Source organism: Lycorma delicatula, chromosome 2 (genome assembly GCF_047948215.1).
Source record: "Lycorma delicatula isolate Av1 chromosome 2, ASM4794821v1, whole genome shotgun sequence".
In the NCBI taxonomy this organism is placed as follows: Eukaryota; Metazoa; Arthropoda; class Insecta; order Hemiptera; family Fulgoridae; genus Lycorma; species Lycorma delicatula.
The window spans coordinates 32,885,240-32,907,117 of NC_134456.1; the positions used below are offsets into that span (position 1 = coordinate 32,885,240).

The window sequence follows — 21,878 nt, forward strand, 5'->3', positions numbered from 1 at the left end:
CCATAGCCTCTACATTATCGAAGTCATTTACTACACCTTTGATGGCCTTGAAATGTTCATTGTAAAACAGTACAGCTATTGAAGCTGTACACATTTGCCATCAAGTTAAACTGGTTCAGGATGTAAAGAAACATTTGGCTGTTTTTCTTTATAGGCCTTATTGCAAGCAGGTGCCTTGAGAAACACTTCCTTTGTTGATGAAACCAGCTTATTTACATTCCCAAATTTGGATCGTACTTCTTTAGCGAGTCGATGTACTTCGTGAGCAAAGCACATAACATAAATCAGATTCAGATAAAATACTTGCTTTGGCTGCCTTGATCATATAGGAAGCAGCATCTGAAAGAAATATAAACACTCTTTCATCTGCAGAAGATTCAGGAAATATTTTTTTAATACCTTCATTCACAAATCTGGCGATTGTAGTATGATTTGTCTTTTCAAGTGTTTGCAGGCCACCAAATAGGAAGAAGAACCTCTAGTTTTAATCCACTGACAATTAAATTCGCAATGTAACAGCTACAAGTGTCGGTAGTTTTGCCAGCTGAAATCCAAATAATGCAACCTTGAGTTCATTGTGCATTTCTTAAGAACATGCAGGTAAATTGTTGGTATGTAACTTTTACACAATGTTGATTCATCTGGTATATTTTGATTCAAGCAACATTTTTGCAGAAAATCTTTGAAGGTAGGATTTGTAAATTTGTGAAGGGGAATATTACTGGTAAGCAGTGCTTCACGTAAATCCATGCTAAAGTGTTTTTTTTTTTGTTTACCTATGGAAGTGAAATCACTGCTACTTGCTGCTGTTACAAGTTGTCATGGGCCTTTCTTTTGTAATCCTGCGATATGAAGACTTGTCTTGACATGCTGGTCTATTTCAACTTTTTGTGCACAAAATAAATTTCTAGCAAACTTGACAATATAAAACATTTCCATCATATGTAAATCCAGGATAGTCAGCTATCCACGAAGATAATTTTTTTTCGGGAGGCATGGAACACATTAAACTTTACAAAAACAAATAAAAACCAAAAAACTGATGCAATGAATGCATCAACAATAAAATGTGTAATTTAATTGCCTAGTGGGAGGAGTGCTGCAGTAGGCATGCACGACGCAGAGTGGTATCATCTGTCCTCTTCTCGTGTTAAGTCTGTGTTTTAGTTGGCCTCATAATAATATTATCCTACCAAAACAATAGCATGCAGCTGCTAAGTGTGCTCTAAGAACCGTGCAGCTAACAGGTTTAGCTGGCTATAACTTAAGATTTCATTTATTAACTAGGTACCCTACCAAAAAATATTGTAAATATAGCAAAAATATGCATATCATTTAATTTTAAGGAAAAATGTGTAATAAGAATGCATATTATGGAAAATATGCAGTGAGAATGGGCTTAATGTGTAATTGCATATGCAAATCCATACAATCTGGTCTTTACTTATTATAAAGAACAGAAGCTACTCACAAAAATACAGCAATATAATGTTTATATAAATAATTAGATAATTCCTTAATTCTGTCATGTACGCTTAATATATTTGAATCATTATCAACATCATAAAAATGTAGTGCACGCCCTTAAATGTATAAAAGTATCAGCTCTTAATTAATTATTATCACCATTGATATGTTGGTTGCTCGTTTCTAAAATTTCATAAATTTAGCCGATAACAAAATTTACTTGTATTATTGTGATGTCACAAAACAATCAAGATTTAACACTTAATCAACTTCTAGGAACACAACACTAAACAAGTTAATATCTTGACAGAAAGTATAAAAGTAAAGATTAAAACTAACAGAAAATTAATGATTAAAACTGTAATCACTGATCTAGAATAATATAAACCAAAAATCATCAGCAGCCAAGCAAAGCAAATCATGATGTTCAATTATAAAAATAAAATAAAAATAATTTTTAATACCTCTCCACTCTGTTGACTTATTTGTTAATGTTGTTGACTTAAAAATTCATTTTTTGCATGAACAAATAAATCAAGTCACAAACTATAGTCTGAGCTGAATTTAAAGTCCCAAAGCCAAAAAAATTACATATAACTTACTTCTTAATCCTAGTAGATTAATTGTAGTTTAAAAGTATAAAATTTATTTCACAATCAGTACATATTTAATGCTTTAAAAATAGTCTTATGTCAAAGACAATTCCATAAATCCACAGTTTTATTTGTACAATATAAACTATTCTCACTATGTACTGGACTGTATGGGACTCCAGATCAGACCTGGTGTGTAACTTTGGAAAATAAAATAAAGTGATTACCTGTCAGTCAGAAAGCCACAAATAAGACTTTTAGCATTATGACTAATTTCAATATCAGATGGGAAATGCAATGAATTCCTATGATCCATTATTTTACTATAAGTTCCTACTAGTGAATCAGCATAGAATGGTGTATCACCGACTAGCATCTCATAAAGAAATACCCCAACACTCCACCAGTCACATTCACGACCTGAAAAAAAAATACAATGAAACAGACTATAATAATAAAAATATAAGTACCATGGTAAAGCAAAGTAAATGGCAAACAAAAAATTAAAGATAAAAAATGTTTAATCAATCTTCAGAAAGCATTTTCTGAAAATGAACAATAGACATCAACAGGCAAATACAACACTCACAACTATGTGCACACATGCATGCTGCTACTTTTTCACTCAGAAAAATTCATGAATCCAAGAATGTGTATCATGAATGACCTTTTACAAAATATTATCTTTAAGAAATAATATTTACACAAAACACACAATGAATAGTGTAGTTTCAGCTTTCAGATAGATATGCACATTAAAAAATAGAAATAAATTTAAATTCTATTACATGTTTGTTTAAATAATCTTTCCTGAACATGATCCTATATAACAACTGCAGCTTATGATAACAGTTTTTCTCAAACTATCAATTTTTTCCTGCTTTACATCAGACTATTTTCTGACTATTTCAAGAAAAATGGAAAACTATCAACATTTCAATACAGATAAGTTTGAACTTCTTCGCAGAGCATTTAATGTATTACATTTGATAAACAGTAGATTTTTTATTTTATCAAAGGAACAGAAAGTGAATGCCATATACATGATGTTTAAAATGATTCCAACTTCCTATAAGAAGATCAAGAAAATTTAACATCGCTTATTCCATCCTTATTATTCTAATAAAACATTTTTCTAGTCGTCAAAACGAAAGTAATATTTCTTTTAAGAGTAACGTTTTTTGTTGAATTTAATGATTTTATGAACAACAGAAAATAGATCAGCCACACTATTCTGTATATACTTCTCATTCCCTTCTGTATTAAAAAAATGCAGTGGAAATTGTAACTCATGTTGTTATACAAAATTAAAAATAAGAATAAGAATGTAAAATGTTGATGTAAATTTTACAACTAAGGACTTGTGAGAAATTATTGAATAACATTTTTTTTTCAGTGACCTTTGACTAACTTGGTGAAGGAGAATGAACATTAAGTTGACTGGATTTGTGCCAATATATTTAAGAGACTATGGGAGAGCTGGTGCAATTATTTGAATGATGCAGATTGTTTTGGGGCAGTTTCTCTCTTGTTGTTGGCTCTATGAAACAATCGTATGGAAATTAACACCCCAAGCAATTTTGTTACTCATCTAAAAAGTGTGGTTACTAACAAGTAATTTGATATCAACCTATTTCAACATTTTTCAGTCCCACCCCAATAAGTGTAAACTTAAATGAATTTAAATCATTTTAAGCACAATGAAAGTTTATTTAATAGTTTTTTTTTACACATATTTCATCATTATTTGGTACAACTAGAAAGTGGGTATTTTCCAGCCTGAACATCAAAATTTTTTTCCTAACAATTATGTTTTTTTACAATACATAGTATTTTTTCTACAGCTTTGGAGGATGAATGGGATTATGGGGTTTTAAAACATACTACCATGAACATTATTCACATTAAAAGGGTTTAATTCACTATATATACAAAAATATAAATATGGTAAAAACAACTTCAGTTGTTATTAACTATTAACTGGGTTATTATTGTCACTATATTGCACTTACATTATAATTATAATAGCAGTACTATCAAACAACAATCTTTAAAATTAAATTATGAAAGAATTATAAGATTCCATTTAAAACATGTAAATCTAACATTATCATCAAAGTATACCAAAGTTAATAACATGTTTTAAAATATTAGATAATTGTAGTAATTCACAATCATGTAATAAAGATTACTTATATATTAGTACAGAAATATTGCAAAAGGTCTAGTAAGAAAAAATTGGTTAAAAGCAAAGATTCTGCTTCATGAAACAGCCTACCAATACAACACAAGGGTTGAAGTAACTATAACTGCATCAACTCTTAATGTTACAACTGGAATCCAGAGGTGTCCATTAATTACAAAGTTTGTCTTAATAAGTCACAATTCATTCATTAAGCCAAACACCATAACTGAATTAATAGGATAACAAAATAATAAAAAGTGTTCATGGTACAATAACAATGATACAATATCAATTTAGCCAACACTCTGTTTTGTAACCAAGCAGAACAATAAGAACAAGAAAATATATCTTAAATAAATAGATGGCAACCAGACATTAAAATTTGGCAATACCGAATATATCTACAAAACTGATTAGCTGGAAATCACCATTAACCAGAAAATATAAAGAAAAAGATAGATATTAGTTGCAAAATAACATTTCCATAATCTTACAAAGAATAAATATTTATTTACATAATAAAAAATTATTTTATTAAAAGTTTTGAACTAACAAGATATATATTTAGAGAGTAATCAACAGAATTTAAATACTATACTTTTTTCCACATCCACATACGAGGGTAAGTCAATTATTATCTGCAATTTAGTTATATTTTTGTTTATGTTGGTAGTACTGTCGTGTTGCGTAGATGACGCATGAGTGATTTAATTGCTGTTATGTCTGTGCAGGTCTGATGCTGCTAGGTTAGTTCCATTATCACTGTCCTGCCATTAACCATGGCTGCTCCACTTTCTGTTTGCACCAAAGAAGAGCAACGTTCTTTGTATCAGGGTATTCAGCCTCTGATACAAAAGGTATATCAGGGGCTGAAATTCATAGAAGATTTTCTGTACAATACAGGAATAGTGTGTTGCCACAATGGAGTGTCTACGAATGGATTGAAAAATTCAAAAATGGTCGCAGAAATGTCACGCACGACGAAGGAGTCGGACGACCGTTTACCGCCATAAATGAGAAAAACACTGAGAATGCACATGACATGGTTTTCTTAGACAGATGAATAACTATTGATGAAGTGGCACATCGTCTGCAAATTAGTCACGGTTCTGCCTATGAAATCATCCACAAAAGGCTTGGGTTTCATAAAGTCTGTGCAAGATGGGTTCCAAAACAACTCACACAGTTGGATAAACAAATGCGCTTGGGCATCTGCCAAAAACATCTGGATCGCTATGGTAAAAAACGTGACATCTTCTTAGACAGAAGCATTACTGGTGATGAAACATGGATCCATCATTATGAGCTGGAGAGTAAATGGCAGACTATGGAATGGAAACATCCAAATTTGCCCTGTAAAAAAAAATTCAAGACCCAGCCATCCGCAGGAAAACTGATGCTCACAGTGTTTTTGGAGCTCACAAGGCCCAATACTGGAACATTATGAGGAAGGGGCATGACCATAAACAGAGCACGTTACAGTGAGATGCTTACTGCCAAGCTGAAGCCTGCAATTCGAAGCAAACACCGAGGACTGTTGTCGAAAGGTATTGTGTTGTTGCATGACAATGGCTGTCCATATACTGCTGCCCACACTGCTGAAACGCTCCAGAAACTCAACTCATCCGTATAGTCCTGATCTTGCCCCTTCTGACTACCACTTGTTTGGTCCACTCAAAGAGGCATTAAGGGGTCGTCGATTTGCCTCGGACGAACCAGTGAAAGAAGTGGTACATTCCTGGCTCGCAGCTCAACCAAAAACCTTCTTTTATGAGGGCATCAAGAAGCTTGTGCAATGATTGACCAAGTGCGTTGAAATGCAAGGGGACTATGTTGAAAGTACATGTGAGTTTCCTATTTGTATTACAATAAAATTTTTAACTACATTGCGGATAATAATTGACTTTCCCTCATATATGCACATCACACACACATTACCAGTGCAATATGTAGAATCACACACAGTAAGAATACACAACAAAACAAAATGTGAGAAGATAATACAGATATACATTATTTATATATAAATAAATAAAATTCAACCTTATCAACATTTGTCTACATTCTCTTTTCTAGTACTTTCGGTCATTCGACAATCCTCAGGAAAAGTTATTCTTCAATTTCAGATCACTAAAATTAAATTCTGTAGAATGGAAATTTATAAAATCACAACTGGTAGTCATAGTATAAGTTAGTCATGTCTGTTAAAGACTAACTGTTAGTCATATCTGTTAGAACAGACACGACTAAATTTATACTATGATAACCAGTTGTGATTTTAACATTTTATAAATTTACATTCTACATAATTTAATTTTAATGATCTGGAATTGAAGAATAACTTTTCTTGAGGAAGGTCAAATGACTGAAAGTGCTAGAAAAAAGAATACAAACGAATTTTTGGTAAGATTGAATTTCATTTATTTATAAATAATATTATATACCTACTGTGCCATGCTTAAAAAACTTAACTTAGATATACATTATACAGAAATCATATTCACATGTCAGGAGTGGATATAAAACTGTATTTTGGTTACACAGCTAAAATAGCTCCTTGTCACTGGCATGAGTAATTCTAATGTGTAACAGAATGAATCTTACAAAAGCTCATAAAGTAAAGTGCTGTAAATCCATATTTTTGAAAAACTTTAACGTTACACCTATCATTTGTGTTCTGCCACTAAGTAGTGATACAGAATTAGTGTTAGTTATTTTTACAACCAATAACAAATACTAATATTAAACAATAAAATATTATGTATGATATTATAAGATTATAGAAATGTTATTCTGCAACTAGTATCTATTTTTTTCTTTGTATTTTCAGGTTAATGGTGATTTCCATGCTATAGCCAATAACAAATAAAATAAATATTTTTTTTTATCACCAATAATAAAGAGTAGAGTGATTTTTAAACATGTTTTAAACCAAATACTTTTATTTTTTAGTGGTATACAACTTTTACCTTAAAAGATGTATTTTTTTTTTGTCTTCAGTCATTTGACTGGTTTGATGCAGCTCTCCAAGATTCCCTATCTAGTGCTAGTTGTTTCATTTCAGTATACCCCTTCAGTATTATCCCTAACAATTTGTTTTACATATTCCAAATGTTGCCTGCCTGCCTGCACAATTTTTTTCCTTCTACCTGTCCCTCCAATATTAAAGCGACTATTCCAGGATGCCTTAATATGTGGCCTATAAGTCTGTCTCTTCTTTTAACTATATTCTTCCAAATGCTTCTTTCTTCATCAATTTCCCACAATACCTCTTCATTTGTAACTTTATCCACCCATCTGATTTTTAACATTTTCCTGTAGCACCACATTTCAAAAGCTTCTAATCTTTTCTTCTCAGGTACTCTGATCGTCCAAGTTTAACTTCCTTATAAAGCTACACTCAAAACATATACTTTCAAAAATCTTTTCCTGACATTTAAGTTAATTTTTTATGTAAACATATTATATTTCTGACTGAAGGCTCGTTTTGCCAAAAGATATATATACATACCATACACTCCTTCACCACCCTGAGATTGTAAAACTTCTGGGGAAATGTAATCTGGTGTTCCAACAGCAGTATCTGATCTAACAAGTCCATCCTTTAAAAAAGTGAAAAACAAATTAATACATTAACCCACCATGTACAAAAAAATTTAATAAAACTGAATTTGAAAAAAAAAGCTTAGTTATTTACTACTATTATACTCATCAGCTATTTGTTAAACAAACTGAATATTAAAAAGTCTTAGTTATACAATATACCTTTAACTTTGCCATGGCAATAAATAGGCAGAATTACATTCCTAATTGTCATTAGATTTCTTGTCATTTGACTGATTTAATACAATTCACTATTTTGTCTGTTTCTCTTAACATAAACAGTCTGACCTCTTTTTTAATGTTAACATGCTTGCTATATTGTACATTCTAAACTATCTGCTTTATGCAATTTATTTTAATTTTTGTTTACTGTCTTTACTTCCTAATTTTCAAAAATATCCTGAAACACATTTTTCAAGATGTATTCAATTGGTTTTTTGATCTTGCTGCTATAGAAGAGATACATGCATTAAACGAAATACTTATATTTTGTGAGCCTTTGAGAAACAGTGTGCTCTACCACATCCCAAAAGGTATCTGTGAAGAAGTCAAACTAAGGGATAATTCCTAAAAAAGGACGTTAGACCTTCCAAAATTTGTCAAAGAATGTCATATGATTAATGACTGATAAAGCATGGAATGAATTATTTCATAGTTAACTAGTGTGGTTCTACACACCATATGATAAATGTAATGGAAAATTGCACTAGTATTTTCTGAGACATTTCTTACATTACTTTCCATATAAAGAACATAAACAGAATTAATATAATTAATCAACATATTAATATACATAACTCTCACATTCCAACATTTAAACATTTTAACATAGAAAAGAATGCTACAACAAGAGGAAAGGGCAATGGTACTGACTCAGATTTGTTCACGCAATACGCACTGGTGAAGAGAAAAAAAAAAACAGGCCATGATAAGAGATTATGATGGGCCTTATTAGCTGTTGCTGCAATATAGAACATTCTTCACTACAGAGAATAAATGAACTAAGAGGATGTTGACATCTTTGCAGCCTGAGTAAAATTAAATTTCATCAAGACGACACCATCTCATGTAGATACAGTGCATAATACATAGTTGAATTTTTGGTAAACAAAGGCAATCATATTGCAGACTGTCGTAATATATTATTAATAAGCATTAAGTAGGCAAAATGCTTAATAGAAACAACAGAAAAATGTTCAACAGAAGATAAAAGCTACTAGTAAGTTTCTGACACAATGCTGGGCAGGACTGTCTAGAAGCTCATTTGAAAGTAATAAAAGTGTACAAGTCTGCCCAATGACCCATCAGCAGCAATAAGGAATCGGTTATAAATAAAGAATGATTATTAGTAGTATTTTCTGAATTAGACAAGGACAAGAGAAAAATCTTACTGAACTCTACTGGATTACCAAGATTGATGGATGAACTCCAGATATCTGTCATAGAAAGAAAGAAAAGGTTAGAACAACATAAAAATAAAAGTTGAACAACCAAATATTGTGCCCCAATATCCAGAAAAGATTTAACAATCGGCAAACTTTTTAAATTACCACTATTCAAAATTTAATTGTTAAACAAACAATTTTTAGATATAAATTTTCTGCAAATGTATAAGAGATGCAAAGTTGCCGATTAAATGTTAGAATTCAAAATATATAATAGCACAAGGCAGGCAAATAAAAATAAATGAATAAAATATTATGATGTAATCTCTTATAGTATTCTTCTGAACTCTGCTGAAAGTCAACCAAATTATGGTGGTCAGAAACTTCTATACTTTTACTTACTTCAAATTTTCATCAGTAACAGTTACCATCTATGACAATGATTGCAAATTTGTAATAATATTATTTCTGTTTTCCAGTACACCAGTACTGGAAAACATAAATTAAATTATAAATTAAATTTTTTTGATGAAAATGGGAAATTTCATTATAATTTTTTCTTACATTTAGATTATGGTTTAATGTTAATACCATGAAACAATACTTCTAAGATTACAACTAATTGTTTTATATAGTTTTTATTTTCAACTAGCAGACCCGTTGTGGCTTTCCCTGCACTAAATGGTTACTTGCATTTCCCATCGCGATCACGGATATTGAGCTAGTCAAGGCTCGCTTCACTTGCCCTTACTGTCTAACCAGGGAGCTCTTCACCCTGGGCCACTCTGTATTCATTAAACTCATAAAAAAACTATAACTTATAAAAAATTTAAACCATAAAAAACATATAAATAAATAACCTAAAACAACTTCTTTTACTAAATTTAATGTAGTTGTATATACAGACAGATATTTCTATATCAATTGTCATTGTCTATATCAATCGTCTATGTCAATATTGACTTCCTCAGACAGTTATTACGCGATTAAAATTTTCTAAATATCTCAACCCCAGTGCCATCTAGCGGGTCCAATTTAATTCAGAAACCTTCACGGGTGTGTGCACAACTCACCAAAGTTTCATCGCAATTGGATGAATGGTATAGGAGCAAACAAACATTCATTTTTATATAAATAAAAAATAAACTTCTAGAGTTATCATTAATGAAAGGTATTTTGAATAACAAAAATCAACATTTATATGTAACTGAAATATTACTGAAATTTATTATATTATACTAAGATATAGTTAAAATTATTTTTCTAAGTTAAAAAATAATTTTCAGAAATCTATCCAACGAGCAGCTTATTCTTTGTACATTCTTTTCACTTAAGTGAAGAGTAAAATTAAACTGACAGATATAAACTTTATTAGTAATTTATTATTATAAATATAAAATTAAAAGCTATGTGAAAATATGCCAGACTTATTAATGATTATTTATAAAGATCCTTAAACACATGAAATTTCTGCATCTAGAAATATATCATAATGGAGGTGATAGTATAAGTTGCAAGATTTAAAAATATTCATAATTGATACAAAAATATATTATAATAATAATATAATATGATATATACTCATAAATATATATTTTTATATATATTTAAACAAAATATTATGAATATTTTGTTTAGCGTTGAATTTATTAATCAATAAAATATATAAAGAGAAAAGTAGACTATAGAATTAACCTTATACATTTTTAATAGTTATTTGATGATTGGTTTGAAGTCTATTATACCACACCTATTATAAAAAAAAATACCACATAATTACTTCTGATCATAATCAATAGCAACACCCACTAAATATAATTTCAAAATAAAAATTGTTTAGATATCCAAAATCATCTAAAAAAAAAAATTATCTACATTTTATGAAAGAAACTTACAACATCCATCCTCATACATGTCCCAAAATCTGCTAATTTCAAGTGGCCATCTTTGCCCAGCAGCATATTATCAGGTTTAACATCCCTATATAAACAAAAGTTGTATATATTTATATAAAAATAAGCATATAAAAACTACAAATACTTCATACATGGTTAAAATTAAAAATGATCTTTGACCCCTATGATATTACAGAAATAAAAATTAAAAGATTAATCTTATGACCTTTTATTGTGCTTAATCCTTTGATATCTAACTTTTTATAATTTTCAAATTAAGGTGTAAAGTCCACTTAAACAGCTACCAAAACCAACAATACATGGTTTGTCTTAGAAAATACAAGATTTTTATGTTAGTCAAAGTAGATATTTTACTTATACTTAATATACTTAAGTATAATTTAAGTATATAAATAAATTAAATTTTAATTAAAAATATATAATTTTATTGCTAAACATGTTAAACACTTCATTTGTATAATATTTGTTTAAAAAAACAGGTTTATCAAATTTGTGGTAAGAACTTTTTTAAGCAGTAATTTTCTCATCTATGATTTTATTAATCTGGTTTTTATCATAAAAATATAATTTCAACTGCATCAGCATTTTCACTAAAATGAAAAAATTGTAAAAATATTTTATACAAAAACATTAGTTTATAAAAGATTACACCCTACTTATTAAATATTTTACTTACTAAACTTTTTTTTTTTTAATAACTATATTGAAATTCACTTACAATTTATTTAGAGAAAAAATCAAGCTTTACATTTGTTGTCATCACATTTGTAAATATTGATTTTTTCCTATATGCTGGGGGTTGCTGGGGGTCTATGTAGTTAATTCAGTCAGTTGTGACAGACAACTAAAGCAATACTTTGTAAGAAAACAACTGTTACTATTATTATGTTATTAATATATATATCTTTTCCCCGAACATTATCTAACACTATATCAAATAATTATTATCTAATAAATACTTAAATCAACCAGAAACAGTTCAATAAAAAGTAGGTATGTTTGTACTGCTTTCAAAGTTTTAACTCCACCATCAGCATTATAAGAATACTCGATAAATTAATTTACAAAAAATACAGTTACATGTTAATAACAGCATTGCAAATGAAATTGCAAATATAACAAAAACATGAGCAATTCAAAACACAATACTAAATATGATAAAAATAATCATAAATAAACAAATAAATATGTACAAAATAAAAACATACTCTAATTAAAACATAAAATTGATAAACATGTGTTTATCAATTATCGTATAATATAGTCTAATAAACAAGCACATCAATAATTATGTATATAAATAATTATATTGAAAATATTAATAAATAAATTGCAGAAAATAATTTTAAAGAAATACAAGATTCCCACAAACAAACACTCAAAAACTACTAAAACTATTATAAACAAATTCTGTACAACACTAAATTACAATAATAACAACATAAAGTATCAAGCACAAATATATGAATTTACACAAAGTGCCCAAAATTAACAGGTTTACCAAAAGTACATAAACAAAATTATCCAATACAACTTATTAGTTTTAAATCAGCACCTTCATATTATATTGTTAAAATAATGGATAAAATATTGAGAAATAAAATAAACATACCTATACTCAAAACATAAAATGATTTTCCATTAATAAGTAAATTAAAACATTTAGTAATTTGAAATAACATTAGAATGGTTTCATATGATATAACAAATATGTACACAATAAATTCCTATAAATGAAGCAATAAAATTAATAAAAAATAATTTTGTTAATAATAATGAAATATCCACAAATATAAATAACATAATCATTATAATAAGGAATATATGTATAAAGTATTATTTTAAATTTGATGGTAAATACTATCCTCAAAGTGAAGGTTTGACTATGGGATCACCACTATCTGCAATTATGTCTGAAATATATATCCAACAGATTCAGAAAACAGTAGTATATAGTGTTAGTAGATTTTACTTCGGGTAAAATATGTTAATGACATATTATAATATGTCATTAACATGAGAAAATAAACAATGAACATAATTAATAATAAACTAAATTAATATAAAAAAAATTTTTAATTTATAGATGAAATAGATAAAAAACATATCATTAATTATCTGGACACAAACATTAAATTAATAAATAACAAAATCAAATGTTTAAAGGAAATGAAGTGTAATATACACACGTCTCATAAAGGTTCTAACATGCCTTTTGTATATAAAATCAATACCTTTAGGAGTATGATCAATAGGGGATACATATATATACTAATAATGATTTTAAAATGAACCAAGAAATTGAATACATAGAAAATATAGCAAATATTAATGGATATAATATATTTATGGATAAAATACTCAATAAATATTTAAATAAGAAAATATCAGAAAAGACCACATATGACACGTAAAACAAGGGACATTCAATAATTAACGAGACAAACTAATGTAGAGAAAAAACAATTCATTCAATGACAATTAAACTTTTGGAGGTTCAAACACATTTAATCAGCTGTTCGATCATAATTAATCTAAACATAACCTCCTTGTTGATTTAAGAATGTCAGCTTTTCTTGAAATATGCACATCGGAAGAGAATCATTCAATGATATGATTTTGCTATCAGGTTTGAAACCGATGGAAATTTACTCAAGAATGTTGAAAAATTATGATGAAAAGTGTTTAAATCGCAGTAATGTGTATAAGTGGGACGAATAGTCAGAACAAGTGGGCAGAACAAGTGTGACTGATCTCCATCGCTCTGGAAGACCAGTTGAAGTTTTTAACTACCTCGCTGCAAAATTGCATAATGGATCTTATTCGCCAAGACAGTCAAATTAATATTTCCCAAAATGCTAGTTTATGTAGTATTGGTGTTGGAACTGTGCATTCAATCATTCATGATGTGCTGAATTATTGCAATCTGTGTTCAAGATGGGTTTCAAGATGCTTGACAAGTGCATAGACACCCAGATTTGAATTGTTCTGAGTTCAGAGAGCAGTTTGAAGCGGAAAGTAATGAATGACTTTCTAGATCGTATAATAGCCTGTAATGAAATGTAATCCAAACAGCAAAGTCTTGAATGGGAACATCCGGATTCGCACACAAAAAAAAATTCAAACTCGCACATCAACCGGTAAAGTGATGTTGACATTCTTCTGGGACTCGCAAGGCCCAATCTTTAGTGACTATTTAGAAGAACAACTTACTGCAAATAGTGAGTACTAATCTAACATGTTCCAACAGAAAGTGAGACCCACAATAAGATGAAAACATCAGGGCGCTCTCTCAAGAGATGTGATTTTCCTGCATGACAACTTGCATTCACATATAACTCACAGAACAGGAGGAACGCTTGAGAAGATGGGTTGGGAGGTGTTGCCACATCCTCTTTACAACCTAGACCTTGTCCTGTCTTATTTTCATTTGTTCGGCCTGCTGAAAGACTTTTTATGTGGGAAGAAGTTAGACAACAAAGAGGTCAAAAAAGCAGTACACAAATGGTTCAAACAGCAAGGTAAAGACTTCTATGTTGCGGGAATTAGAAAGCTCACACAACAGTGGGACAAGTGTCTAAATGTTGCTGGAGACTATGTTGAAAAGTAGTGTAAGTTTCATTGTCATTGAATAAATAGTTTTTCCTCTACATCAATTTGTCTTGTTAATTATTGAACATCCCTCATAAATATATTACTTTTGAATACCACAACAGTACTGCAAATATCACTAATATGTTTAATAAAAAAGGGATATAAAATTGCATATATTCCTGATAAACCAATCAAATATATTTTACAAAATAACAATACTGTTAATAAACATGAATTTTGTGGAATAAGTAAAATCAAGTGTAATGACTGCAATAACATGTATATATATATATATATATATATATATATATATATAAATAGGCATATGTCATAACAACCACCAGGTTGTTCATAAAAAGGTATTCTCAGAGCATTATAATAATTACAAAAAAGGAAATATTACATTTTCAAATGTTACTGAACATCTAATAAAAAATAAACATAAAATTATTGACATCAATAATAATTAATAAATTTAAGATATATGTAACGATAAGGAAACCGATATATTAGAGAAGTATTATACTAATATTTGTTTTTATACATAAACAAATACAGACTTATTAATAAACAAATTGAACTTGGTAATAAATAGATTAAACTGGTAGACCTGACAATGATGATACATATAATAAATACTGTTCAATATCTTACTAAAATGGATAGAGTAAGTTTTTAGATATGACAACAGTGTATACATACTAATGATTTTAAAATATTAACTATATATTTTATTTATAGTTATATGTATTTTATAAAAATTGGTTGAGTGATGATGGAGTTAAAGTTCTGAAAGCACTACAGACAGCTTATGTGAGTGTTCTTACTTTTTACTGAACTGTTATTTGGTGGTTTTAAATATTTATTTGTTAATTTTATATATATATTTTTAAGATTTCAGTAAGATGTTACTAAAAATAAGTTTTGATAACACTCAGAAAAATACAATTGAAGTTTTAATGAAAAGTAAAAATAAAATTTAATTTTTGATAACATAGTTATTTATTTATATTAATAGCATTAATAAAATAAGCAGCATAACAGAGCAATAAAACATAACTCAACACATCAGACATTTTTTTTGGTCCTTAAGACTACTTTAAGTGAAAAATCTATTTTTTTTTTTTTTATAAACAAAATTAAAACAATTTTATGTATATTTTTTAAAATGTAAGTTATAATTAAAAATTAACACAAAGTTGATCTAAGGACCAAAATATGTCTTACAAATGGTGAGTTCTGTTATTTATTCTATTTAAATGGTTCATTGACTAATTGTGGAAATCGGTAAAGTACAACGGGCACTCTGGATTATATTACAGATTGAATTAAGTTATGCCCAAAGATGAATAAGCATTATTCTCACTCCTGAGAAAAGCACAAGATTAATTTAATCCAAATGATTTACTGTAAATTACCAATACATATAAGCAACAGAAAAATACTTACTCAAGTAAGTAAATAACTAAGTATCGCTTATTCAAGCTGAATTGGCACAGATCTGATGAACAGCATAGCTGTATAACTTGCTGCCTAATGAGCACGTGCTTATAATACTATTCAATTAAAGACAGTATGTATAAGGTACAACTACTGTTTATTCCAATCAATAAAATAATTCATGTCATATATTTATAAGTTACTTATTTAATCCTATTTATATATTATTAAATTAATAATTTATTTCTTTATTAGATACAGAAATAGATATGTTATGAAATATTATGCAAACTAATTGGCTGTTATTGTAGTGTTTAGAACAAAGTATATTTTAGATTAATTTTATTTAATATAGCTTACATATATTACATAGAAAATTATAAATCTGCTTACCAACAAATATTTGTATAAATTTACATCCTAGCACTTTTAAAGAATTATTTCCATCTTCAGGGACGTATTGTAACTAATTATACATATAATAAAAACACTTCACAGATTAAATGAATTAGATAAATAAAAAAAGTATTTGGATAAATATAACAATTGATCTTCAGTTATTAAAATCAAGTCATACATAATGCGTCTTGTCATTGTGGTAGTCACAAATAACAATTGTGATTACCACACTGAAAATACATTATGTATGACTTGCTTTTAATAACTGAAGATCAATTGTTATATTTATACAAATATTTTTTTATTTATCTAACTCATTTATTAAGTGAAGTGTTTTTATTTTATGTATAATTAGTTATGATATATCCCTGATGATGGAAATAATTTTCCTGAAGCGTTAGGATATAAATTTATAGAAATATTTGTTGGTAAGCAGATTTATAATTTTTTATACAAAGTATATTTATTTATAGTTTTATAATTGTATATAATATCAATGCCAAACAAGCACAAGATTGATGTCACTCAAATGTTTATGCTACACTTTTCGCCCTTTGTTTTGGGAGTGGCAAACAACTGTATGCTAGCCTAGGCAATGGATCATACATAAAAAAATCTCTTTATTCAGATTTGTGTAAATACTAATCGAACCATGTGTCATTCTAAATATTCAAATGAAACATTAAATCTCTATTTATATAAACAGTCCCTAATTCATTCAGAGACTAACTTGTTTTTGTAAATGATTCCATTCTAGTTTATACTATATTTGCAGTTGCATATGATATATATACATATACATATTTATAATATATATAAAAAATTAAAAAAAAAAATTATATAATTATAAATTAAATTATTATAAACAGCTTGAATCATACATATGATCTTTGGGGGTAGTTATGTTAAGACCCAGGTTTCTCTCTAAAATTTAAATCTCTTTAAAAAAATTTCTCACTTTTTTTGTTAATATTTATAAATTCTCACTTTTTTTGTTACTCTTATTTAATGAATTTTTCTAATGTGGTTGGCCAGTCTAGTAACAGCCATCAGAGACTCAAAATGTATTAAAACTTGACCAGTTAATTGTGTGTATCTGAAGAGTAGGGTTATTGTATAATTATAGTGTTCGTTGAGTTTCAATTGTTGAAAATAGTTGAAGCCTTAAGTGAAATTTTAAAAGTAAGTTATTTGCATTAAATTAGTACATTTTTGTTCGCTCTATTCTTATGGTAGTGAACTGAATTTATTATTTTGCATATTATGCCTAATTTACAGGGCAAAGACATCCACTACCAATGGAAAGAAGTTACACACAACATTTATAATTACAGCAGAAGCTAAAGATGGAATGTTTGTTAGTGACCCCAAAAAAGTTGTAGAACGTGTTGCATGTGCCACAGGAGTCTCAAAAAGAACAGTTTATTGAATTTCTGGTGAAATAGCTTCAGGAAAAAAATTCAGTTCTCCTCGCAAAGGAATAAAACGCAGAAAGTAAGTGACAGTGAGTTATTTTTAAGTTCTCACTGCCAACAGAAATGTTGGCAACCTTCAAATGTATCTGAGTGTTTTGCTGTACCAATTTCAACAGAAGCAGGGATAATAATTATCCACACTGGTGGTGAAATGGGATTCGTTTCCAACTGCTTGACAGTATGGAAAGCCAAATCTTCCTCATGTGATTATCATTATCAGATGAACTGTAACATCTTTTTAAAAGTGGATAAGAGAAAAAAAATTAATGCCTAACATACCAGCAAACAGTGTCACTATTTTAGATAATGCTTCTTATCACAATGCTGAAGAAACCCAAGCACCGAATTCAGCATCAACAAAAAAATCAATGATTGACTGGCTGTGGACAAACAGCTTAACATTAACATTCCATCAAAATTGACGAAAGTTCAGTTGTCTGAGACAATTAAAAAAAATCAGGAACATCTGAAAATATATAAGAGAGATAAGATATTGGAGGAAAGCAGGTTTCCTGTTTTACACCTACCCCCATATCATCCCAATTTGAATCCCATCGAGATGATATGGGCACGAGTGAAGAACCGGATCGCAGCCAATAATATACAATTTACAACAGCTGCAACAATGGAAATTTGTCATAAAAAGTTCACAGAACTCACAGTTGAGGGCTGGAAAAATGTTGCGAACATGTTAAAAAATAACAAAGATGAATATCGCAAGCTGCAAGGACTTCTACAACAACAAAGTGAACGTGTCATCATCAATTTGGGAAGCGAGAGTTCACCATAATCGTCAGAAGATGAAAACATGCAGTAGGGAGTGAATTGCTATATATTTGGCAACTTTGTAATTTTTTAATTTTGTTATTTGTATTATGCTAGTGTTAGTTACAAAATTCATAACAAAATACATTATGATGTAAAGTGTAAAAGTTCTACTGATAAAAGGATAGTCGAGCTAGTAAAAATAATTATAAAAACAAGAAATACCTACATTTCAAGATAATAATTATATTTAATTTTGTTTTTACTTTTTTACTTTAAGTATTTAAAAATAAGTTGGCTAAATATTTATGTTCTGTTTTATTCGGTTATGAATTTTTTAATTTTTTTATATAAATATAAGACCAAAATTAATTTTAAAATTTATGATGCGAGTTTCTTTATTAAATGGAATAAACATTGGTATAAAAAATACTAAAAAAAATTTATACTGTAAATTGGTATAAAAAAATTAGTTAAGTTAAAAAATTATTATAAAATTTAAAAAAATTATACTGTATATGTACAGTAAAATTTATTATACCATATACATACTGTCTTCCACGAGTAGCATGTTATAGCCCTGCACTAGCTAGGCAACAATCAGCACTAGCTAGATCAGATCAGTACTAATTTGGCTTGGACAAGCTATACAACAATAAACTAAAAAAAAAATTAACACTAAAACTTCATTCTCAATTTCAAGTGCTATTAAGACCTTATATGGTTAAGAGGTACAATAAAAATATTCCAGGATCGTTTCAATTGCAAACAAATAGAGGTTTGCATATTGATAAGTATGTCTCTTAGCACTAAACAATATGGACTATTGAGAAAAGGAGTGTTCTTTACACAACAATGCTTGCCCTTATGCCACCAAACAAATAGAAGATATGGACTTAGACAACAAATTAAGCTAGGAAGTCTTACCACATCCAGCATACGGTTCTGATCGGGTACCACGGACCAAATCAGGACCATCTGATTTTGAACCAATGGTTTGGCCAAAAAATGGCCCAAATTTGCAATTAACAAATTTGTGTGGGCCACCTTTTTGGTTTGTTAAAATCTACTTTATGTGGACGACAATTTCAAGATAATGGAAAAGTGAATACAGCCATGCAAATGTGGTTTCAAAACCTTATGGTTTAACCACAAGGTTCTTTGCTGATGGAAGACAAAAGCTTGCAGAAAGATGGAATAAATTGATAGTGAAAGAGGGAGATTGCACTGAAAGATAATATTAATACTATAATCTAATGTATCTATGAACATCTGTCCATTTACTTAATGAATACTATAATGAAGAAGTTCAAGTACCTAGAAACCTGATTTAATATATATAAAGAAGACAAGAATTAGGCAGAATCAAGATGTTTCTAAAGTTTAAAATCATCATCTACTGTTGGAAATTTATAGAATGCTATGACAGCTTATTAGATCACAAACTGCCTGTTGTTTATCACAAATAAAGCAAAAGGTAGATGTTTTGACAAAAAGGGACATAGAGAATATTGGATCTAGTCAGATATGGAGATGGCTGAGGAGGAGTGAACTAAAAGAACTCTGAATAAATCCAATATTAGTTGATAGTAATACTGAAAAACTGGATTTTGAAGAGAATCAACCAGTTCAGAGAACTGCTGCACTCTCTCATAATAAGCTTTAACAATATTATACAGATTAAGATCAGTCATGTTTTAATCTTACAACATATTTAATTTTTATTGCCTCTGTTGATAAAGGGTTAAGGTAACAGAAAATAAAAATATACAGCTACTACAAAATAGAATAAAGGTGAGAAAAAATATTTTGTGTATAAACCTGATATTGTAAAGAGAAGTTTCTATTGAATATTCAAAAGCATATCATCTACACATAAATAATAGAAAATGCTTTGGGTAACTAATTACATGGGAAATAAAAAAATAACACAAAAAATATAATCATTTTGATTACAGTGTAATATATTTTTATAATATATGTAAAAATCAAATACAAAAATTAATTTCACAAACAGATTTTCTTTATTGTTCAGATTCTCTTCAGTTTTGAATATTTTAATAAAAAAATTCTATTTCATGATACTGGTTATTATAAATCTGTCAACTGTTTAGAGGTGTATAAAGTTAGAAGGTGTCTGTTAATAGAGGTTTCACTATTATAGACTATGACTAAGTAAAAATCCATAACATATCTAATAAAAATTTAAAACTATAAATAAATCAACCTATGAACAAATCCCATTGAATGAATTGCATCTAATGCCAGTACAACCTCAGCACAATAGAATTTGGCCCATTTTTCAGGTACATCGTAGTTAGACATTAAGTTTACTAGATCTCCACCTAAGAAAAACATTGAAACAGAAAAATCTGAATTTTCTTAACTTTCTACCTTTTAAAAACATATTATTTAAGACACAAGTACATGCAGTTCTACATTATAAAAATTAATATAAACTCATAAAAACAAACTACCTTAAAATTGATTTTTTTTTTGTTGTCATTTGACTTGTTTGATGCAGCTCTCCCAGATTCCCTATCTAATGCTAGTCGTTTCATTTCAGCATACCCCCTACAAACTACATCCCTAACAATTTGTTTTACATATTCCAAACGTTGTCTACCTGCACAATTTTTTCCTTCAACCTGTCCCTCCAATATTAAAGCGACTATTCCAGGATGCCTTAATATGTGGCCTGTAAACCTGTCTAAATAATAGCCTTTTAACTATATTTTTCCAAATGCTTCTTTCTTCATCTATTTGCCGCAACACCTATTCATTTGTCATTTTATCCACCCATCTGATTTTTAACATTCTCCTATAGCACCACAATTCAAAATCTTTTTTTCTCAGATATACTCTGATCGTCCAAGTTTCACTTCCATATAAAGCGAATCTCCAAACATATACTTTCAAAAATCTTTTCCTAACGTTTAAATTAATTTTTGATGTAAACAAATTATATTTCTGACTGAAAGCTTGTTTCGCCTGTGCCATTCGGCATTTTATGTCACTCCTGCTGCGTCCATCTTTAGTAATTCTACTTCCCAAAT

The 21,878-nt window shown here is 28.9% G+C and overlaps 1 protein-coding gene across 3 annotated transcripts in view; it reads right to left on the reverse strand.

Annotated features, from left to right (window-relative positions):
* Rok (Rho associated coiled-coil containing protein kinase) overlaps positions 1-21,878 on the reverse strand; it is a 147,345-nt gene that overhangs the window by 87,521 nt on the left and 37,946 nt on the right. For all 3 annotated transcript variants that reach the window (XM_075358615.1, XM_075358616.1, XM_075358614.1), the window contains 4 exons: positions 21,050-21,167; positions 11,129-11,213; positions 7,757-7,847; positions 2,288-2,480 (listed from right to left, as the gene is read on the reverse strand). In XM_075358615.1, the coding sequence (XP_075214730.1) occupies positions 2,288-2,480; positions 7,757-7,847; positions 11,129-11,213; positions 21,050-21,167 (487 nt within the window). The remainder of the gene's footprint in view (positions 1-2,287; positions 2,481-7,756; positions 7,848-11,128; positions 11,214-21,049; positions 21,168-21,878) is intronic.